General features: G+C 37.3%; 1 protein-coding gene across 23 annotated transcripts in view; it reads right to left on the reverse strand.

Moving 5' to 3' along the window:
* MAP2 (microtubule associated protein 2) overlaps positions 1-24,746 on the reverse strand; it is a 298,493-nt gene that overhangs the window by 32,957 nt on the left and 240,790 nt on the right. For 12 of the 23 annotated variants that reach the window (XM_018060031.1, XM_018060094.1, XM_018060054.1 and 9 more), the window contains 6 exons: positions 19,475-19,588; positions 16,877-16,954; positions 7,162-7,413; positions 1,639-5,391; positions 1,232-1,438; positions 924-1,058 (listed from right to left, as the gene is read on the reverse strand). In XM_018060031.1, coding sequence (XP_017915520.1) covers positions 924-1,058; positions 1,232-1,438; positions 1,639-5,391; positions 7,162-7,413; positions 16,877-16,954; positions 19,475-19,588 — 4,539 coding nt within the window. The remainder of the gene's footprint in view (positions 1-923; positions 1,059-1,231; positions 1,439-1,638; positions 5,392-7,161; positions 7,414-16,876; positions 16,955-19,474; positions 19,589-24,746) is intronic. The other 11 variants (XM_018060100.1, XM_018060117.1, XM_005676452.3 and 8 more) reach the window with 6 other exon arrangements.

Genomic DNA, 24,746 nt, shown 5'->3' on the forward strand with positions numbered 1-24,746 from the left:
ACTGAAATTGAGGAATAGAGTTTGCATTATGGATATTACATAGAGGCTTTTATTATGATTTGTAACATGTTTCGCTCCTTATTCCACTGCTTATTTAAACAGTAAAAACAAAGTACATTTGAAGACGACAGAACAATAAGAAGACAGCAAGATAGAAAATAAACCTAAATTCTGAGATATTTAGAGGAAGGGGTTTATTAAATTGATTAAATTTTTGACCACTAAATTATAGGGGGAAATTTAATATTTTGAATCCAACACATTTTAAGAAGATTCCAAGGACAAAATGTCAACCAAGAGATGCAGTATTGTCAGAAAGCCTAGCTAATTTTGGATATGAAAAATAAACTCTGATGGGATTACCAGACAGTTTCTTTTTCCTTTTTTTTTTTTTTTCTTTCATCTGAAAGCAAAGTAATTTTTCAACCACAATTTTATCCCAGATTTGCTTCTCATTCTCCATCTCAAAATCCCTACGCATTCTTGGTGGTCCTCAGTAAATTCATCAACATCAGTAACAGATTTGGCAGTAACAATATAGAAACTAGGACAAATACGTATGGGTTTAAGCATGAGGGAGTAAATAAGCAAAATAATGAGAATGCATACCACGGTTATATTCATCGCCATCGTCTAACCAAACACACAGAATGAAAACAGGAATCCCCAGAACGTGACACTAGAGCACAATGCCAAGATACAATCACTGTTAAGTCTGAGCATGACAAAGAAACAGATGGTCATGACCTCTTCTGTAGGGAAGGGGATAAAAAAAGAATAATGATACAAGACACTTAATAGTGAAATTGTTCATGACTGCTGAGATTCTTGGAAGAAAAACAAAATGAAGCTGCTAAGGTAATGAGATAAAAAAAAAATACATGTCTATGTTTGCCAGCCACATTGCAGAATTGAACAGTCACCTGTCGTTTTCCGCTTAACACAGGAGAGATGAGTTGGTCTAGTATATTTGATAGCAGGTTTTAAAATGAATTTCCTGGAGGGAGAGTGGGCCTGAACTTCTGTTTTTTTAGCAAGTTCAGCCTTCTTATAAACTGCTATGAATAAGAAAACACAGAAAGCATACCATCAGGAGAAAAATACACACTTGGAGCAAAACCGAACGAAATTTCATCAATAATTAGTTACCACGGTTAAGCAGTTTCTTCTACAAAAGAGTAATAATGAATTACTTCAAAAACATTTATAAAGAAGTGATTGTGAAATGAACCTTTTTTCCTTCTCACTTCATCTCTGGAGACTGTGCTAGGCTCCTTTTTAGCTATTTTTCTTTCAGGAGTGGAAATTCTGCCTCTCCCGGTTTTAAAAGGCTTTTCTTTTCTATGTTTCTCAAGAGATGATCTCTGAGCTTCCTTTTCAGCTTTCTCCTCTTTAGGGATAGTTTCTAACTGTTCTGTCATGATGCTTCTATCATCATCTGTGGATCAGAGCAAACCATGACAACAACAACAACGACAACATTAGTAACAAATGTACAAAATCCTCCATCTGTCTAACACAACGCAAAATAAAGAGATAAAGGGACATTTTAATATGTCTAAAATGAAAAAAAAAAGTTTTTCCAATAGGATACTGGATTTTATCTGGGAGTAGAAAATTGAAAAATAGAATGCACACCTTGAGTGTCCACCCAGAGGCTGTCAGCATCCATGATGGAGTCATCAATGGTGGTTTCATCTTTGTAATCCTCATAGGTTTCTGTCTTATATTCTGAGAGTCCAACCTCTTCTCTCTCAGGGGAAGCCGGAGCCTCTGGGGAACCGTCCTTGGGTTCAGCCTGGGCTTCAGCTGCCTCTTCTACTTCAAGTTCTTCTTCGGCATGGGGTGATGGTCTCCTTCCCACCTCGGGCTGCTCGAGGGCTGCAAAACGCACACTGTGGGAACCCGACTCCCCTTCATCAGTTGTGGTTTGCACGACAGTGATGAAGTCGTCCTCGATGGTTACAACAGACTCAATCACTCCTTTGTGCTCACCAGGACAGGTCTCCACAAACTCCTCCCTGACACCTGGGGCACCCAGGTCGGTAATCTGAAGGGTGTCTGAGCGGAAGAGCAGCTTGTCATATTCTCCCCGGGCTTCGATCTCTTCTTCCTCGCTCTGAGCCTCTGCTGGTTCAGCTCTGGCAGCTTCAGGCAACTGCTCGGTAACGTCGGAGGGCGTGATGGAAATATCCGGGGTCTCTTGGCTTTCTTCTTTCGGCGGCTGAATAAATTCCATCTGGACATCAGCTCTCTCATCTGCGGCTACATCAGCCTCTGAAACAACAGGTGCACAGGGTATTTCCACAGACAATTTGATGGCAATCTCGTCTTGAATTAGAGAAGATTCTGGGGAAGTTTCCTTCTTGCCCTCATCGGCTTTCAAGGACTCCATGGTGAGGCTTTCATGCTCACCGCTGGACTCATAGGATTCTTCTTTGTCCACAGCCTCCTGGTGCACCAAGTCAGGCTTAGCCACCTTCTCCTTGACTTCTGTTTCACTAACTTTGGTGCCTTCTTTCACGTGGCTGGACTCAACACCCATAAATGCATCTACCTCCTGAGGGGCTGTGGATGAGGGGGCAAGGTCCTGGGTAGCCTCAAGTTTAAGCTCTGCTGCCTCTCCAGCATCTACATGTAGGCCTGAGGCCATCTGTCCAAAGTCACTGATTTTAATATCTAACTGACCTTGTTCAGCTTTCTTCACAGCCAAATCCAGTTCTGGTTCAGCTTTTTTGGACGGTTCTACCTCAGCTACCTCTGGCACTGAACTAAGAACGTTCTCTGCTTTCTCAGCCATGACAGGGGATGCATCTTTAGAGATCATCAGTTCTCTGGCTGAAGCTTGCTCCTGGGTCACTCCTAATCCAAGAGTTTCAACTTCATCACCAGCATCTTCTGTTTCCTTGGTGTGCTCTTTTGAATCAGCATGTTCTTCACTTTTCTCTAGGACAGTATCCAGCTTATCATTGGCTTTCTTCTCCTGATCAAACTCCCTACTCAGTCCTGATTTGTCACCAGAGATAGGTGGGGATGCTTCCTTCTCAGCACTGACTTCATCTTTTACTCTTCCGGCAGCTGCCAGCTTGACTTCAATTAATGAAAGATCAGTGGCCAAATCTCTTCGTGCTTTATCATCAGTGCCTTCATAAAAGGAACCACTCTCTCCAGATAAATTCTCACTGTCTTGAACAGGTGATGGGAGGGGGACTGTGTACTTATTGAACACACAGTAGCCCAGGTCTTCGAGTTGACTGTCAGTTTTAACGATGATGTGGTTTTCATCAGTGACAGGGGGCAAGCCAGTGCTACTCTCCTCCAACACAGTCTCTGATGGGACTGATTTTCTCCTGGCAACTTCAGTGTCTGCACTCACGGAAGCTAATCTTGACCGTGTGCCTGCCAGGTCTAGCATTTCAGGCAAGTCAGGGGCCATGACAGTACCATTTTTGTAATAATCTTTGGCTCGGAAAGGCGACTCACATGATGTCTCGACTCGGGCATTTTCCTCTCCAGTATCTTTTTCTTCCTTTACCTGTTCTTTTTCTTCTTTGCTTTCGGTTGGGAAGCAAGGGGCTTTGTCCACAGCAGGCGTTGTGGCTGGAAGGTAATCATCTCCTTCATCCATACTTCCACTAGTGTTGGTTAGAATGTCAGAAGCCAGGGGGGAAAGATCATGCCCTCGACCGAAGTTAAACCCAAGGGCTATGGAATCCAGGCAAGACATGGGCAAATTGATGGACATGCTTCTTTGTTCTATTGCAGACCTACCACCAAGTCCTAAGCTCCTGCTTAGTGTCAGATCATCCTTATTCTTACTGTGGAGATCCCTTTTCTCTCCATACACTTTTGGATCAATGGTGAACATTCTCTCTTGGGGAGAACTGGGTTCTTCTGGTAAGTCAGCTGGATGACTCTGTGCAAGAGTGCTATACCCTGCTTCTTGGGCCGGAGCACTGGGCTGGGGTTCTTCTTCTGGAAGTGTCTTGTCGCCATCTTTATGCATGGGAGATACAGCATCAAAAGCCTCTTGGGCACTTTCTCTTGTGTCACTGAGTTCATAGTAGTCACTGACTGGCTGGATGCTTTTGGTCACTTCCTCTTTCAGGGCGGATGTTTCAAAGTACTTGGACATTCCTGACTTGTCTTCATAAAATGGCATGTCAAGCTCAGCTGATGTTACAGCTCCAACTTCTACCTTATGATCTTTGTCAGCAACTTTTTCTTCAAAGAGCTCCTGGGTGGCACTCTTTTCACTTAGCGCAGTTGGTTCAGTCATGATTTTTTCCGGTGTCTGAGTGGTCACGGCTGAATCAGTAACTGCTTGCTCCAAACTTACAGGGAATGAGTCCTGTTTTAATATATCTGTGGGAGGCTCCTCGCCCTTCTCTTCTTTTTTGGAGTAAGTGTGCTCTGTGGAAGGTTGAATTATATTTGTTTCTTCATCTATCCATTTTGGGGGTTCACTCTCTTTTGGCATGGCTTCTTTGTCAGAAATGGTTGTTTTTCCTTCCAGCTTTAGGTGAGGTTCCATTTCAGCAAGTGTAGATTCCTGTCCGCTGAGGGTGGGAGTCTCTTTTATCTGCACACTCTCTTCCTTTATCACCCCTTTCTCTTCTCCTGAAACTTTCTCTGGGACACACTCTTCCACAATTGAAATGTGAGCATCTTTGGGTGCAGCAACTGCCTCTGGGGCTGGTGCTTCTGCTATTTTGTCAGGTTGATCCTTCTGGGGCTCTTCAAATTGAGAACTATCTTTGGCAGTTGCTGGGCTACCAGTTTCTTCCAGAGATTTTTGGTCATCTGGCTGTAACAGGGCGGGAGCAAAGGGTGATGCTGCTGCAACTACTTCATTCTTTGAGATGTCAAAAGGAAGAGTGAAGCTTCCACCCTGAAAGGGACTCGGCATGGGAGAATCAAATTGTTTGCCTTCCCATTTTGGGATATCCTCAAGTACATCTTTTTCCTTCATGGGTGTTAGGGGGCCAGGAGACACGGGAGCAACTAAACCCCACTCGTCCTTTTTGGCTTCCGTTGGCATTTGGATGAACCAGTCCTTCTGCTCTTTTGCAGCCGTGGGCTCTGCAGGAAGGCCAATATCAGGTACCACTAGGCTTGGTTCTGTCTTGGGTTTTGTATCTTCTAGGCTGGCACCAAGAGTGTGCCCAAACAGAGTGGGAGGTGCTTTTTCTTCTTCTGTGCCTTGTGCGTCCTTTTTATCAGGGGAAGTTTTAGTTGTTTCCAGCTGAGAAACTAAGGCAGCATGCTTAAGGTCTTCACCAGGCTTTCTTTGTGTCTCTGGTTCCTCTTCCTTCTTGTCTAATGGCTCGGCTGGAGAGGGAGTCAATTCCTGTTGATCATGAAACTCCATCTTCGAGGCTGTAAGTAAACCTGAAGTAATTGGGTTGATTTTTAAACATAATAGGCAAGGGCTTTCAGGCAGTAAGCTTAAAATTATTTTTTGAAATGGCAAATGAATGGTAGGCTTGAAAGAAAAACTATGAAACATGCAAGCATGCTATTCATTTAAAAATTAAAATGAAAATGTCAGGACTGAGATATATTTGTATGATTGGTACAATAAACTCCCACTGTGGATTAATGTATACAGAAATTGAAATAAGAGTATATTTTGAATACTCTTTTTTTGTTTGTTTGGTCTCTCTAAACAGTTCATGATGTGTACTATAGTAGAAAAAAATGTCATATGCCTTCTACAGATAAAAATTACAAATTAAAGAAAATTTAATAAGTAGTTAACATTAGGGTACAAAATAATCTATATAATCTATAATCTAAATATGGGAAAGAACTGATTTCAGCCAAACTTTTTCTTTTCTCATTGTAAAGTGAATTGGTAACCCATGGGCAGAAGGCCAATTAATTTCTAATAATATGCATTAAATAATTTCAGCTAACTTGACCAACAAATGCCAAGACCAGTTTTGGGGGCATTGAAATGTTCCTAGAATAAAGTTTTAGAAGTCATCTAAGATTAAATTTTGGTAATACAAATAAATAATTGCTATAGACTTTGTCTGATATGACCTAAATATTAACAAGACAACTTCTACCAAAATTATAGAAATTTCTAAATTTCAAAATTCCTAAATCCTAATCATTACTTAGTCTGTACGATAGATATAAGAAAATCTGAATTATACTGTTAATACTGGGAAGTTACATGAATAACAAAATTTTAATAAGAGTCAACTATTAAAATGTCTTTTTCTCCTTGGTCATGACCTCATTTCCTGGAATGTGACCAACAGGTGAACCACTGACCAATATTGGCTTTAGAGATGCTTCACAGAGACTAAATGAATCTTTGTAATTTTTATTTGTTCACCAATTCAAAAGGCTCCAGAGTGTCACTTGTATTTTACAGCCAAAGTTATTTCATTGTGGTCACTAAGGCTAAATGTAATTGTCTGGAGAAGATTTGGGGAAAATTAATAAAATTCAGTCATCTGAATGGGCAAGTTGAAGGGCAAGTGTATGGATCATTAACTTAAATACTTGTGTGTTGTCTTGTCACAGTAGAAAATAAATACTTTATGACTTTTCTAGTAAAGTTTAGATGAATGAAAACTCAAGAGAGATGGTGACGATCAAAGGGGTTGGTTGCCATGGAAAGGAAATGATATGAGAAGCATCAGCAGGTGCTTTTAAAGAAACTAAACCAGTATTCACTGAAGCATAAAAAAAAATATAGCACATTGCGGTTGCAAACAAAAACCATTTTACCATTGAAGCCTGTAATAATGTGCCAAAATCCACCTCTACGATTTGAAAGAAAAGCATATGAATTGCTGTCCCCCAAAATAAAAATAAAAATATACATGTATTAGCAATGTGACTGGCAAACATTTGAGATGAGGAGGGGCGGGGGCGGAAAAAAAGCTCACATAGCATCATCAGCCTGGCTGCAAAGCGTATTGTATCATGGCAAAGTAAAACCAGGAATCAGCTGCCAGCAGTGGAAAACCAAGCTGCCACACAGCACCTGCACAAGCCACACTCTGCTCTTTAAGTCTCAGACAGAGGTCTTGGTATCATGAGACGACCCAGCGATGGAATAGCATTGGAAAGGCATCAGATTGATAAGCTGCTGGAGAGATCACTTGCAACAAACACATGCAAATCCTAAGAAAGACACACCTTCCCCGGCAGAGGAAGGGGTTTTTACTTCTGGAGACACCTCCGTGACCGTGACCTCTTTTACACTTTTCTCCTGTGGGGCCCCTGCTGGGGCGCTGTCTGCAGGAACTACTTGGGCCACCGCACTAGACTCCACTTGGCCCTCACTGAGGCCCTTGGGCTGGTCTGAGACCTTGGCAGCCCCACACTCTTTCTCAGGAAGAGTGGCAGGTTTCTCTTCCTCAGCCATTGGACTCTCTAGTGTTTCTTCTTCTTAGGGATGAAAAAGATGTTGACATCATGACCATAGAAACATATATGAAACAACAGAAATATTATTCAAGGAACGCTTTCAGCTCTATTTTATTGACCTCACAAGAACCTCTTTTATCGTTTGGATGAACAAATTAATATCCTAACGCAATGGAAAATTAGTAAATATAATCGACTAATAATGATGCCTTTTAAAGTCTCATTAAAAGGCTATTTATTTTAAAACTTGAGAGCTGAAAGGGTTTTATTGCTCTATTATCCTTAGTGGAAATGGCAGTAAGTCGCACACAATGTGGAAAGCTGGCTGGAAATAAGAGATGGCGCTGCCAGATAACAGATGGTTGTGAAAAGATAGATGCGTTGATGTGCTGCAACAGACCTTTAAGTTTGTAAGTCATGTGCTGTTTTCTCCAATGCAGGAAGCCCCTACATACGAATTCCTGATTACTTAATGTAAAACATGCAAACTTTGCTAAAGGGATCTTTGGGAGTAAAAAGCCTGGCCTCAGAATAATATCCAATCAGCCACTTTATTATCAACTTTATCATGAAATCCATCAAAACTCTTTAAGACATACTTTATTTAGTATTTTTAAGGCCAAAGACTATCTAACTCAATTAATTTTACCTTCATTGCATTATATGATTGGAGAATGTAAAATTTTTCAAGAAGTAAAATATTTTGAAAAACAAGGTCCAGGTAAAAGTTAATTTCACTGCAATTTAGAAAAGTCTGCCTCTAGGACACGACTGTTATCATATTGTTCAAACCACTGAAATAGCAGTAATAGAGTTCTTGTATAGTTCTCTTTGACACTAAAGAAAGAAAATGTGCATATTATAAAGTTTCATTTCTGCAATTCAAAACAAAACCACCAAGGAAAGATAGCTGAGTGGCAACAAAACTGCCAAAATATCCTCCCCAAAGATGTATATCACACAGAAAAATATTAACAATTAAAATGTAATAAAACAAACTTATGAAAAGCCATGAATTATGCTATTCATTTGTTTCTCATTTACACTTCAAATATCAGTAAAATAAATCCCATTTTATTGCTTAAGAAATTAGAGGGAAATATGTAAGCTGTCTTATAGTTCTTCAAATGAATGATTCTTTTGAAATTCCTATGAACAATCATATATTGTTTAATTGGATCTGTGAGGAAGACTATATCTGCAAAGGAGAGAAATTTTTTGAGAAACATTAAGCCCTTATGGGGAAAAAAGAGAACTGCTACTATTTCCTCACATTTAATGCACAGATACTTTCATTTTTGTAATTTAACTATGTCAGTAACATTTTAATAATTCAGATTCTAACTTATTATTAAGGCAATTTTTACAATGCCATAGAATTAGAGATTTTGATTAAAGCTAAGAGACTTTTAATATAGCTGCTTTGCTAATGTCACCTTATTGGATGAAATCAATTTAATTTATATTTTTTCTAAATCCATGTAATTTTTTAGCTTTCCAGTTTCTCATTTCGTATAAATCATGTTTATTTCCACACCTGTTATTTATTCAAAATTCACATCGTTTTCTTAATTATTTTAAGTCCATTTAAGTTTACTCAATATGCATTGTATTTTTCTATCAGAATGTCTGAACCATTGGTGCTCTTGCCTTGGGACTATCTGCCTTTACATTAAATATTATGCCATACAAAAATATACTCTTCGCTTAAGCAAGTTATTTTTCCCCATTTCAAAATGACATTCACCTAAGCAAAAAAAAAAAAATTAGCCCTATTTTTTTCTTTATAATACTACCTTGTTAGAATGAGATAAATTGCAGCCCACTGCCCACTTATTTTATCCTCTCCACAGCCAACTATACATGAGATCTCCACCTTCAAAAGACTGGAATGACAAAAGCTTGGGAGCATTTCCTTCATTTTAGCCCACCTCTACTTATCTGAACCAAGATTTAGTCACCTGAGGAAGCCTCTATAGTTTCTGTAGATGTTTAAGTGATTTGGAGAAATAAATTTATTCCATAACATTTATTCTACCCTAAACAATTATTTCTCTTTTAAAAGGCTATCACATTAATGTGGCACTAAATAGAAACCTAACTCTCTAAGTCTGCTCTAGTAATAATTAAGGGTCATCTTCTTTGGTTTGGGTAAGAAGATACATTCTTTCCCTATTGATATATTTGCAAGGGGTAGAAAGAAGTCATACTTTGTTTGAACTTTTTTTGCTTCCTTCTCAGAAGCCTTGAAGAAAAAAAAAGAAGCACTCACATGCCTTAAATCAGACGTCTTCCATATAAATTGTTGAGGCATTTGGATGGACATGAGCGATATAGGGACTTCACTTTCATATGGAAAAAACAGGCTCCTGTCCCTCCCACCCACACATGGAGGCACACTTAAGGTGATGCACGTGGTCAAAGCTGCAGGCTGGGGAGGAGGAGCTAAAGGGGACCATGCTTGGTTCACCTTTCTCCTGGCCTAAGTGGGCCTCTGCACTCTGCGATGGGACACTGGGGAGCACACTAGAGGCAGTCCATTGTGAGCTGAACAAAGGATGCTCATAGTACTCCTCATCGGAATTGGAAGGGTCATCATCAGGCACAGACACCGAGATGGAGGGGGCTAGGAGTCTACGCCTCTCCCCGCTGGTGGCAGGTTCATGGCTGGGGAACCTGTGTAGAGGACCTACTTGATCCTCAGCCCCTTCATCTACAAACAGACACACAGGAAGAAACTGCAGGGAAAACTGGACAAGACAGACACAAAATCAGACAGACGAGACAAACATTTGCACAAGGACATGGGGTCACGGAAGCAGCATAGCAGGATGGAGAGGGATGAGTGAGACCAAGCTGGTGGAGGGTGGGAGACAGTGAAATTTCATGCTTCAGTAGCCACTGAATTTAAACTCTCCCCTTAGGAATCTTGTCATTGATCTAAATGAACCAAATGCTCTGACACTCCCACTGCATAATAGACATTATCTTTACATCTTCCTCAAATGAGTTATAATAACAACAGACACACTGGGAAAGAAACAAAGCACTATGAAACAAATGCATTTGTTAGAAGAAATTCTTTCAAGTAAGTACATTTTCTCATGTTTTTATCAATACACTTATAAGGTACAAAAGAGGAAAGCTGCCAGGACCTGATGCCTGTACAATTCTGAGAGAAATTGGGCCTGTGGAAGTACAACCTTAATTATCTAGTATGCTCACATAGTTAGCATTTTGGTTGATTTAATTTTTAGTTCATGACTTCCACCAGAAAGTAATTTTCAATCCTGTTAAGAAAAATCCACAATGCATTATGCTTCTTTCCTGTCTTGCTTAGGGAAACACAACTGGCATAGCTTTTTCTTTGGATGCAAACTCCTAGGCATCCTTTTGAACCCTAGTTCTTATCTGCATGGCTGTGAAAGTATTAGAAAGCACCCAGCAATATACAATTGTTTCCTTGTGTTCTGCTTCTCTTTGGAAGGCTTAATAGAGATACAGTTACCTGAGAATTTCTACTGAGGTGGCTTCTGACCCATCACAATTGTATTCTATGAAGTTTCACTTGTACTACTGTTTTTATATTTCAAAGCCCTCATTGTGTAGTTCTCATGGAAACGCTAAAGAAGCTGCTCTCATTTCTTTTCTTTCCCACATCTTAGCTTAGAAATCTGTATTACTTAAATATATTTCCTTTAGAAATATGAGTGTAGATCAATCAGTTTGCTTAGCATTTCAATGAACCTAAAGAATGATCACAAAGAACAGTATCTGGCTGAGACACTGTATGTATCTCAGGCCTACATGGCTGATTACTAAATTTGTTAACCACTTTTTACTTATATAGAGAAATAATTTAAAATTTTTGTATTTTTCAATAAGAACAAAATGCAGTAGCTATCTGTATAATTTTTATTTGTATCAAAATTTAAGTGGACAGAATTACAGCATTAATTTGAAAATGCACTGTATTTTTAGCACAATAACTTATTTTCAGTCAACTGAGTGCTGACAACTGGAAATAAACCTGAAACCATAAGGACACTAAAATAATATTTTGAAGAGAGAATGTTTTTAATCTTTTGAACACATTATTTATTGATTGTTCCATGGAAGTTGTTTCTAGATGGGTGCTCAGAACCTTCCCAGCCACAATGCTTATTATATCATACGATAGAAGAAACCTAAAATTATATTTGATATTCTTAGTTCAACTCAGCACGATTTCTCAGCTGAGCAGACGACTGGCTGAGATCTGGCCTACAACACGGCTGAATCATAAGTCTTGGGCTTGTCACAAGTCCCAGCCATTCATATCTTCTCTAGGGATTCCTGAGGCTGTAGACTCCCCAGGGACACAAGTTTTTCTAAAACTTCCAATACATTCAAACAGATTACATGGATAATCAATAAGTGAAAATGGCATATTTGCCTCTCTGCTTTTCAACATTTTCTAGGGAGGACAGCAGACTACAATTCAAAACTAAAGAATTTAAAACTGAGAGATGATAGTTTAAAGGCAATTCTCCTCGGATAGTTTAGCCTTTTGAAGATTTTGGCTTCCTCTTTCTTGTTGTTGTTTCTTGAAAGTGCCAAAATGTGAAAACAACCCAGAGTCTTGCTTCAGATCCAGAACATTTCAAAAAAACAGTACTTTCTATTCTGAAAACTTCGGCTAATCAGGGAACAACAAAAACAACAAAAACTTTAAGTGTTTCAGTGGAAAAGTAGCTTCTCTGTAGTATTTGTCTGGCTCCTAGCCAGGCAACTTCAAAAAGAATGTCTGGCAAAGCCCAGTCGCCTCTGGGGTACTCCAAATCTCTGTTTAGAACCTATGAGCCTGAAGTCCATCTACATTACATGTGATGTGCCAGTGAAAGTGATGCTTAGAGGACCTTGTTGGCTGGCTGAGTCCAGAGAGTGTACCAGCGCATGGGCTTCCAGTGCTAATGCTAGAAGAGAAGAGATCCTCATTTGCTATAGGATCGTGTATGGCGGGTGCTGTCAGTTCATACCCAAATGGAGGTGCGACACATAATAAATAAATTATATAAGTGAATGAATTATATATATATATAATTATAAATGAATATATTATAAATGAATGAATTATTTACTTGGGAGTTGTTTGAAAAAAAAAGGAAATCAGTCCAGTGCCTTGTAACCAAAATACTCTCATTAGACTTCACTCTCATTGTCCCACAGTAAGAGCCTAGCTAGATAACATAGAGCTTTAGCGATGCAGCAAGGCTGTGTTTCTAGGAACTTCGGTTTCCCAGGTGGCTCAGTGAGTAAAGACCCTGCCTGCAGTGCAGAAGACACAGATTCAATCTCTGGATCAGGAAGATTCCCTGGAGGAGGACATGGCAACTTACTCCAGTATTTTTGCCTGGAGAATCCCATGGACAGAGGAGCCAGGTGAGCTACAGTCCATGGGACTGCAAAGAGTTAGACATAACCAAAGCAATTGAGCACAGCAAATTTGAATTTAAATTCTGGATAAGCCACTTATTAGCTGTGACATCCTGGGCAACAGTGGAAGTGAGTATTATCTGTGTGAGTATTCTGTGTGGGTTGCTTGAAGGATTAAATGGGAAGGTATTTGAGAAAGCACTAAGAATCATTCTTGATTCCATAGACATTAATATCTCTATCTTTAGTCTATCAGACAAGTTGTCATGTACCTTTACTCTTTACTTTGATTTGATACATCCAACCTAGACTTAGGAGATTTATGAAAAATGAATTCGTAACAGTTTTGCTCTTTAAGGCCAGGATTGAATGCCTCCTTTTAGTATAAGTACACTTGCTTTTGGACACTTGGTTATGTACAAAATAGTCTGTTTCATTTCATAATGTACTGTTTTAAAGGGAAGGGGAGTCTTGTGAACCCTGGACTTTTACACAGTTCCTTTGCATAATGATAATCTTTAAAAATGAAGCCTACCTGGTTTCAGTGGAGAACCACATTTCCCCTAATTTGCTTTCATACAAAATTTTCTTTAAAAGAAGCATTTGAAAATTTATATTGGGTAAAGTTTGCCACACAAAATTCAGTCTTGATCTGTCAGCCCCCTTGGGCACAATGAGTAGTCACGTTTATGAGAGACTGAACATCTTGGGGTATTAGTGACTCTGACTTGGTGATCTTGCCTGTCCTGGCATCACAGCTTCTACCCCATGGCCTAAAGCAGCTGACTCCTCTATGTAGTGTCCCAACTTCTCTAAGCCCTTTCCAGTCTACAAGCTTTGGACTGAGGACTTCTCAGTTTGCCAACTGTGTCTGCTGCCCTAGAATGATATAGAGGGAAACTGCTCCAGGTTAACGGTCACAGTGCGCCACATCGCTGACACAGGAAATCATCAGCCTAGGATTCGGGAGGAAACCTAAGAGGGTGGAAGGACTCCTGGTTCTGTTTTCAGATTTTTCCATTGCTCTTGCATGGGCTGCCAAATTCTAACAGTTCAGTTCAAGTGATAACTATTATGGTTAGGCCAAAAAGAAAGGGGAGCTTAATTGAAAATATAATAACTAGTTCAGTCTGGTTCACTGTACCTGGGTTTCCTTTCTAAGTCTGCTACTTACTTAATTTTTTTCATCAAAATCTCTTTGTTCCCCAGAATAAGTACATAGTCTTATGCATATTATACCAATTATAATACATGAATATTCATACATGACAGTAATTAATATCTTAAATTATTTTTAGTAGAAGCATCCATGCTTCCCCTTTGGGAAAGAACAGCTTTTAGAATGTTTGCTAATTAATAAAAAGCCTATCTTCAAAATCAATAAAATACTCAATTTAATCTAAGAACATTTACATAAAAGGACTGAACTGTGACATTCACTGTGCTTTTAGATTGAAGTTGCTTTAAGGGTGTTTTGAGGAGGGTGAAAAATCTCCTAGATGGAAAAATCCACCTGCTTTCTTTCCAGTCAATGTGCTATGAGCAATATATTAAAAATTTTGGCTTTGTCTTTACAAACCAATTGATTTGAAAATTTGAAAAGTTATTCTTGTCTTGTGGATTTTCACTAATTTTTTTCTGATAAAACAAAACAAATAAGTTGTTATAAATACTTAAAGAGTGGTTTAAAAGAGAGGAACTAGTTTGATTGCCTAGATCACATGCCTTTCATAAAATTAAGGTAAAAATATTACCTAATCTTTTAAATCAATGGAGTTTGAAATTACATATTTTTCCTATATAACTAAAAATATGATTATCTTTTTAAAAGCAAATCATTAGGATTTTGTATAGGTTGAGGCTTTCTTTTGAAAAAAATTAAATAAAAATACATGTTCAGTTTGAAAATGTTAAAAATATCTTCAAATTACTTTCAGTAGGAAGTAAGTTGCCATTTTCCCCAAATATACTGAAACACCTTGAGGAAAACAATCCCGAAATGTGAAGGAACAGTTACTTTGGAATATGATACCTAAGTTACCAAGATATGAAAGTGATTCTATTTTTAATTTATACTTTCATTGTATCTATGGTACACCCTCCAGAAAAGACTGGGTGAGTCTCAGATGGCTGGGAAGACCTTGTTGCCTTTTAACTCAAACTCACATATAGCAGTAAGAAGAATGAATTTCTTGACCTCTAGGTGACTTGGGAGTCAATGTCATACCCCTCTCTTGGTTAAGAGGATTTCCTGACATGGGAAAGGCTTTAAGTAGGGGTTCAGAAACATTTTCAGTGACCTGTGGGAAGTGAGCTATCATGGAAGGCTTTCCACTACATTCAGAGTAAAATCCAGGAGCCTGAACCAAGCCAGCTGCTGCTCACTCCCAGACTCCTCTCCTCCACCCATCTCTCACACATTAGCCCTGGGACTCCTTTAATTCCTAGAACACTTGATGCACTTCCCCACCTGAGAGCCCTGCACATCCTCGTCCCTCTGCCCAAATTGCCCCTTTTCTTCATCTTTCCTTGACCAACACTTCCTCAGGCTTCTGAGGTGAGCTCCCTTCACCCTCCAATAAAGGAAGATTACTCTTCTTTTACCTTAAAGCTCCCTGTTCTTTTCCTTCCTAGTGCTGAACTTACTTACTGGATTTCCATTCTCCAGACTTTGTGCTTCTTACAAGGAAGGATCATGTCTGTTTTGCTTACTAGTGTATACTTAGTAGAGTGCAAGGAAACTTGTAGGTGCTCCATAGATATGAACAGATAAAATCAAGGCCAGAAAGGATCTTTCAAATCTATGAATTAAAAGATCAAATCACATTTTCAGGGAATTAACTAATCATCAGTGGTTATAATGACACTGATTATATGCAATGCTTATAGTCCTCAAATTTTCTTTTATTCCTTTGACTAATTATTTCAGGCAGTAAACTTAGGAAAAAAGGCCTCAATTTAAGAAAAAAATCTTACTAAAAAAGGTTTAAGTTTATAAATCTATGACAAAAATAAATTATACTTATTCATAGTTTATAGTTCAGTAATTTAGAATAACCTAGTAATTCAAAAAAAAAACAAACCTAATTACAGATTTTTATAAAAAGACAGTGATTCTTTTTGACCTTATTTAATTTTTAAGACAATAAAATGAGCTCCAAAAGGCACAACAAAAGGAAAAATAAGTCAACAAATAAATGACAAAAATGGAAAAGTATTAATATTCTGATTTTAGTATACGAAAAGTAAATTATATTGACACAAGCAAGCTTTCAACAAATTTTAAAAGCTTTCTTCTTCTCCTATAACTCTCAAACAATAGACAAAAGTTAACTGGTCTAAGTCAGAGAACCAATAATATTTAGCTTTTAAATACTGTCTTTCATCTCAGATTCTAAATGGATAGTCTTCAGAGGCATCTGTCTGCTTCTTCACTGCAAACTGAAAAGCTGACACGGCATTCCATGTTGACTGAATGCATAAATAGATTCATGGACAATAAAAGGTCTCAGCAGGAAAGAAGCCATGATCCCAGTTTCCAGTTCAGTACTCTCAATATCAAATTTGTTCACTGACTTCTTCATTTATTCATTAATATTTATTGAGAGTTTGCTACAGGTCTGGCCTTGGGGAAGCCCTTGGCAATACAATAGTGAGCAAAATAGAGACAGTTCCTGCCAACCCTTCCAAAACAAATCTACTGATTTCATCAATATATTTATTTTTATTCAGTCACTTATAAAATTAAATTGTATCTACTCTTTAAAATATTCTACATGAAGTAAACTAGTTCTTTGTAGTTATTCTAGCTAGCCGCTTGAACACAAAGTTATCTTTTCCTTTATCCAGCAGATTTTTCCTGTTTTATTTACCATATTCATCTACTTTTGATTTTATGTACAGAAATGATAATACATTTAATTAAATTCTTCATTTCTTCTTGATTATTTGAAACAGACAGCTCCAAAGCTGGGTCACATACTAACCAATACCAAAGTCCAGCACTTATGGGTTGAGGTTTATTTACCCTTAAAAGAAGACAAACCTCAAAGAGTCCAACAGGCCTTACCTTCTTCCACTGGGACAGTCTGTTCTGAGGCTGGTGATGGGGGTGGAGAAGGAGGCAGATTAGCTGTCTCTTCAGCTGCTAAAGATCAAACAATGGAAAAATGAGATACAACAATTAATCCTACTAGCCCAGTGGACATGTAGGAGTTGTGCCATCTGTAAAAAGGACTCTATGAAATTCAAGGAAAGAGTCAATAGTAAGTTGCATTTGACTTATTTTATTTCAGCCCCATTACCTGATTCATAAATTTTTGAAAACCTAAAAAAAGAAGAGCATTTAATATAAAAAAAAAATCACTCCATAAAAATGGATTAGAGATAACTTCTAAAATTCTATCATTAATCTCATTAATTTTATCTGCTCTTTCAATTAATAAAATATTTAATTCTGATCCTAATTTACTACATTCAAACCCAGCCAGGTAAGCATTTTAGTTTGGATTTGAATTGACTGATTAAAAATATGTTAGAGCTGGAAACTATTGTTTATCTTGATCTGGAAACTAATCACAGCTATTTTAGGAGATGTATTTTTTAAACAACATTTTGTTCACTGAGTATAATGTCAAATCCATCTTCTGTATGTATTCTCAGAAAAGAAAAATGAAGCTGTCACAGCCTGAGGCAACCTTCAGATAGAAACATGTACTAGTGGGAGCTGAGAAATATTCTGGCCTTGGCACTACACGAAAGAAGACCAAAGAGAAATGTTCTAGATGATGAAATTCATTCACATTAACTCCGTTTTCCTCTTGAAGACACTTACCTTCCTTATGACCACTCACACGAAGGTAAGGGATTTTCAAAGGAAATATTTATCAGTCAAGGCCAGTGGTAAAATTTATTTTAAATAAGCCTGTGGGCTTCTAAGGGATATTTTAAAGTTTAATTTTTTTTTAAGTGAGATTTTTCTTTTTTTCTTTTTTTTTTTTTTTACTCTATTTGGAATGTTTTATTGATATGTGAGAAAATTACAGTATTAAATTAGCCATTCACTATAATTTACTGTTACTTTTATATTTAATTAAAAACCCCAAACAATCTTCCTTTTAATTTACCTACTTTCAAACATGCAGTACTAACTCAAATACTATAATATCAGAGTATATGATTATGAAGTACAATACATAAGCATGCTTGGGGCTGTTGCATGGGGATGACCCAGAGAGACGCCGCGGGGAGATTTTTCTTTTAAAAAATAATGAAATTTTGCCACTAACAGGGCATTATATTAAGTGAAGTAAGTCAAACAGAGAAAGACACATGGTGTACATCATTTATATGTGGAATCTAAAAACTACAGAAAACTAGTATCTATAACAAAAAAGGAGCAGATTCACAGACAGAACAAACAAGTGGCTACCAGTAGGGAGGGAAGAGGGGCAACACAGGGGTAGAGAATGGGAGCTATAAACTACTGGGTGTAAGACAGACTCAAGGATGTATTGTACAACATGGGGAATATAGCCAGGATTTTGTAATAGCTATAAATGGAAAATAACTTTCCAACTGTATAAAAATTAAAAACAAATTTTTTTTAAAGTAAGGTTTCCTTTCATTTCAAAGAACAGAAGTAAACCACAGAAAGAAAGCTAACGTTTTAGATAAGTTTTTCCCTCTCTGTTTTAGGTGAAAATAATCCTTGATCATCAGAGAACATTGTATTGAATATAATGAGATTATTTTTAATCATTATTGAGAGAGGAGAAATTTTTATGGTTTAATTTTTAATAGACAATGCAGTGCTTATCAGAAAATCAAATATTAAAGATGCATAAGACTGAAGGAACAATAGTTATTATACTATTTTTAGGCTTTAAAAACCACATCTTTCTCTGGGTTAGTTATACATACCTGTGAAATAAGCATATGTTGAATTGCAAGAGAATTTCCCTTTTTATGTGTCTCTGCATGTATATACAACCACATCTAGCATCTATCTATCCATTGAAAATAGGGGCACCAAGCCTTTGGCTGAGAGTGTTTTCCTTGGTGAGCGCCATTATATTACCTGTTTGGTCTTGTAGGGCATTTGACTTGCAATGGAGGGAGAGGGCTAATGTATTGCCCTTAAATGAACAAAGTGAAGACTAGTACCTCATATGGGATTCAATCATTGTATCCCATATAAGGTACTAGCCACTGATGATTCTAACAATCTCTGGCTGTAGGTTTTGGTAGCCTTTTCAGGGAGACCCCAGAGACTGTAGTATAGATAATCATTAACCAAAACCCATAAAGGGAAACAATCATCTCTAATTAAAGCATTAGAACATTTTCCTGAGTGGGGGCCATGACGTCAAAGTGCATTGGCTTAATTTTTTTAATAACTATTTCCAGTGGTCTGGAAAAGAAAAATGAAGGGCAATTTAGGGGCAAAGTGTAATTAGAAGTTGACTGTCCTAAAGACTACTGAAATACTACAATGAGCCTGTTGAGAAAAGTGAAAATAGGTCCCAGTGCATCCCAACAGAGGCATTTGAGGAATGTCACAAGTAGAGATGGAGTACGAGATATGGCCTATCTTTGAACGTGAAGACTTGATCCTGTGATTGAGGTGCAGCAGACACTGCCCCTGACCTGAGACTTTCTCATTTACCTAAAGGCAGAGCAGGAGGTTGATCTTTAGGCTGAGCTTCTTTCTCTTGTTCACCTTTCAGGACTGCTACAGCTTCCGCCGTGACTACTTGAACTATCCTTGCAGACACCTCCTCTGTAATAAATTGTAACAAAAGAAAATAAAATGAGCCATCGAAAACAGGTGGCAAAGAGGAAAATTAATCAAACAATACAGTCAATTAGAATTGTATTTCATTGTCTTTCTCCCTAAAAAGTGCAATAGGATAAGTTGCAGATAAACACACACACAAACACATTACCAAAAAAGAAAAAGAGAGAGAGACAGAGAAAGAAAATAAAAGGAGCTGGCATTCTGGGAGCTAAGCGAAACGCACACAGAACTAACGAAAACAACCTGTATGGCAGTGTAAACAATAATAATAAAAAAAACCTGTTTATATAAACAGAAATAATGTATTATTTTGTACCCAGTAAAACGCGCTTCTATGCTAATCTGAACAAATACCATGATTTAAAATCACAGGAAGATGCTTCAAAATGTGAATTTGTGATTAAATAACACTATCTGGTTTCAGTATGAACAAGAGAGATTAAGAAAAACCTGGGAAGATAAAATTTGAGTGGAATACATGGAAATGATGTATCAGACAGTCCCTTTCTAAAGAGCTGCTCCTTTTCTCAATAGTAGATGGTTTAAAGATCTTTGAGGCCATATGATATATATTCAACTTAGTGTAATTGTTGTTGTTGTTAGTCACTAAGTCACGTCCAACTCTTTGTGATTCCATGGACTGTAGCCCACCAGGCTCCTCTGTCTATGGAATTTTCCAGGCAAGAATACCAGAGTGGGTTTCCATTTAATTTTCTAGGGGATCTTCCCAACCCAGGGATCAAACCCACATCTCCTGTGTGAGCAGGTGAATTCTTTACTGCTGAGTGACCAGGAAAGCCCTATAGGTAGTGCAATAGTTTCATTTTAAAAAGCTAGACTGAGAGGGAGGTTCATCATTAAACAGATCAGTCTGTGAGATGCCTGATCACTAGTTTCTGGACTGTCACAGCATCTGCTGAGCCATGTCAATGCTAACTTTATATAACCTTGTCAGAAAAAATCCAGGCAATGATGATCCACATATCATCAACTAAAAAGGAAAGAAGTCTTCTGAGATTAAAAATATTTTCTAAATTAGAGATAAAATTCTACAGAATTTTTTCATCATATTTATAAAAAAATCTACCACAAGGAAATTAGTCTACTTTGCACTCATTTTAATTTCAATGATGAAGGATCCTTTATTTTTACTATCAAAACCGAGTATGGAATAATTACAGTATCAAGTAGCAAAGATGCAATTCATCTTTATAAGGATGTTTTAACTTATACAATTTAATTCATAGTATCACACAATTTTAGAGCTAAAAGAACTTTGAGAGAAGTTTGTCTAAATTTTCCCACTTTGCAGATGAGGAGACAAAGGCTGGGTATATTGATGAGATTTGCTCAAGTTCACACAGCTGATGGAGGCAAAACACATTAGAACCCAGGTTTTCTATTATGATGTTCTTCTTCTTAAACAGAACAACAGAAGGAATAATGGAAAAATAACCAAAAAATTCTTTAGCAGTCATGTGTGAATTACTAAAGGAAATATATGAATTCCTTTAAAGGTATGAACCAAGGAAACACACTCGCAGATCTGCTTGTCTATTCATGTATCTAACGTACACTATCGCTATTCCTGATTATACTTGGAGACTATGTAACAAGTGATTAACCAATATCTATCTATCTAATCATTTATCTACCTACCTATATATCTTGAAGACTATCTTAGAAATTGCAATAGATAATTTACCTCAAGAAGATGAATATTTTATTTCTAAGAGACAGTATTATTTTATTTGCATTTTAGTTCCATTTTAGCTTTTGCAGGTAAATATGTGACAATAACAATCATTAAAGCATTGTAAGGATTAAGCACTGTAATCATCAAAGCACTGTAACTGCTATGCTATTTGGTGGGGAGGACAGGGGAGGAAGAAGGGCTGCGTGTTTCCATGAAGCCAAGCTGCTGGGTTGAAAGGCTAATCTCCCAGAGTGACATTATCAATGGAAAGAATACTGCAAAACGGGCCACAGAAAGTTAAATCCACTTGGAGACACTTCTTTGTTGTCCACACTGTTTAATAATATAACAAAAAGAATCAGTTAACGTTTTGTGAATTGCCACTTACATATATTAACTTTCAATGAAATTCAGACATTTAAAAATCAATAGAGTAATTTTAGCACTTCTAGCATCCAAGTGTTTTATGGAGAACTGAATGCAGTGGAGAGGCGGAACAGACACTCCAGAAAATGGGATATATATAAAACCAATGCATCTTCTGGATCATTCCTGCATCTCCCTGTTGGCGCTATGCACATTAGTATTTCCCGATAGCACTAAGGAAATATATCTTGTGTGAAACTGTGCTCGTACACAAGCCTTATCTCCACTACTTTGTAGTTGCCCAAGTCAAAGATTTTCTCTCTGGCATTGCTGCAATTCTCAAAGCTTCTCTCAGTGAACTTTATCCAGATTGGACCTTTAACACAATTTTTTGAAAGGATGAAAAATCAACATGAAAAGCTTGTTCATAATATTTACACAAATTCAGAAGTAATCTGTGCCTGTTACTATATTTACTAACTTAACCCCCCCATTTATATAATTTATTGTATTCTTAAGATTTTGAAGCATTCTAGAAAAGTATTTCTTAAATGGGGCTCCAAAATTCTTCTGTACTTTCTGAAGACATTTCCAGGATCTGAGAGTAGTTAAGAAATTAAATTTGTTTAAATTGGGAAGACAGTCCAATAAAAATAATACAAATATCTGCTAATTTATGTGAACAAATTACAAGTGAGCTACATAATTATACCAGTCATTTTGCTTGAGAGTATATTTACAATAATTCTGACACCATGGAGAATTAGTTTATACGTTCTTGGCTAATGAGAACACAGGTGGACTTAATAAAGAATGTATTTACACGAGGTGTAGGTCAAATGACATCTTTAGGCACTGTACAGGCTTTCAAAATATTCTAAACAGAGATAAATAAAGGGAAAATTGAATCATAACTTGTCTCCAATCAGTTTGCTGCTGCTAAGTTGCTTCTAAATTAGAGACAAAATTCTACAGAATTTTTTCATCATATTTATAAAAAAAATCTACCACAAGGAAATTAGTCTACTTTGCACTCATTTTAATTTCAATGATGAAGGATCCTTTTTCTTTACTATCAAAAACAAGTATGGAATAATTACAGTATCAAGTAGCAAAGATACAATTCATCTTTATAAGGATGTTTTAACTTATACAACTTAATTCATAGTATCACACAATTTTAGAGCTAAAAGAACTTTGAGAGAAGTTTGTCTAAATTTTCCCATTTTGCAGAGTCGTGTCCGACTCTGTGTGACCCCATAGATGGCAGACCACCAGGCTCCCCCATCCCTGGGATTCTCCAGGCAAGAACACTGGAGTGGGTTGCCATTTCCTTCTCCAATGCATGAAAGTGAAAAGGGAAAGTGAAGTCGCTCAGTCGTGCCCAGCTCTTAGCAACCCCATGGACTGCAGCCTACCAGGCTCCTCTGTCCATGGGATTTTCCAGGCAAGAGTACTGGAGTGGGGTGCCATCCTTCTCCAATCAGTTTAGACAGGGCCAACTTTAGTAAAATGCACTATATCAGCTAGTACCACATGTTTTATCAGTGATAGTTTACTTTTAACAAAACAATATTAATTTAGATGGAAAGTAGCAGGACATTTTATTGGGTTTGCTGTTTCAAAGAACATTAATTTAAATGTTTGAGTTTCATGGTTGAATAAGCTGATTTTATATTTGTAGGCATTTAATCAAAACTAGTAAAATAATTTAGCCCAATCTTAGGAGAACTGATCTTTTTTTTTTTTTTTTTTTTTTACAAAGGAATTTCACAGATTATAAGAAAGCTATTTTAGAATAATCAAACAGGCTGTGTGGGAACCAAGTTCATGACACATTATATTCCATTCTGGGGAAAATAATATTGCTAAAACTTAAAAACTAGAAAATAAGTGTATTTTCTAATATTATTATAATTTAACACTTTATTCAGGAAAACAAAAATATAGGGTTGCTCAGGGGTTTCAAATGGTCCAGTCAATTTAAAAATCTTTCTCTAAGCAAAGGCTGTCATCAGTGTAGAGATGGCAGCTTCACACATGAAGGATGGCCTTTTCCCACTGGAGGCCTAATCAGCAGATCTCCTGAGGGAGCCTCATCGTTATAGCCTGGCTTTTGGAACAGGGGCAAATTTACTCAGGGTTCAGGTAAAGTTCAGGGAAGACTAATGGTAAACATGTCAAACATATACAAAAGATAAAGGAAGACAGTCAAAAAATCAGACCTATAAAAATTATAAGAGTTACAATGTGTGTGATTATATATATATATAATTATAGCTAATTATGAAATTATATATATTCATTCTACAAGTATTTATTAAATACCACCATCCTTCCATCCACTTTCTATCATATCTTTCTGTCTATCTAGAATATTACTATCTTTTATAGTGTAAATTAGACAAAGTCACATGGACTTTAAAGCAGAGATATGTGGGCATAAACTCCAGCATTGCTACCATCTAGTTACTTCATCTTTGGAATTTTACTCAAACTCATTGAGTTTCAATTCCTCAACCAAAAAAAATGGAAATGATAGTAATACCCATCTCACAGGTTGTTGTGAGGAACTCAAATATAGAACAGGCCTGGCACATAGATTTCCCACTAGTTCTTCACCAAGATGTTTTCATTTTCTCTCAGTCATACATTGTTCTGAGTTCTCTACTTTTATATTTCTACTTAAAGAGAGAGCAATGGTGATATGCAGTAAGAGTTCCAGCCCAACGAGGCTATTTATGTTGAATTATAGGATAGTATGATTACTCTGTGATTACCTATGTTGATGGCCAGTTTTTCTGGTTGTTATTGTTGCTTTCTTTCCATAGACAAAGCTAGAGGCATTTTACTTATTTATTTTCTGGCTTCATACAAACTTCTTTGGCTGTGTAGGTTCTGGGCTACCATCTGCTCTAGACTCAGCCAGTAAGTCCCAGTTATGGAGGGTCTGTCTTCTAGACTGTTTCTAGAAGCATGATAACCCTTATTTACTGCTGAGGACAATGAGCAACATGAAACATTCTTTTTGTGATGAAGAGATTAGACTACATTTTAATCCTTCATTGCTTACTTATT

Source organism: Capra hircus, chromosome 2, assembly GCF_001704415.2.
Source record: "Capra hircus breed San Clemente chromosome 2, ASM170441v1, whole genome shotgun sequence".
NCBI classification, from domain to species: Eukaryota; Metazoa; Chordata; class Mammalia; order Artiodactyla; family Bovidae; genus Capra; species Capra hircus.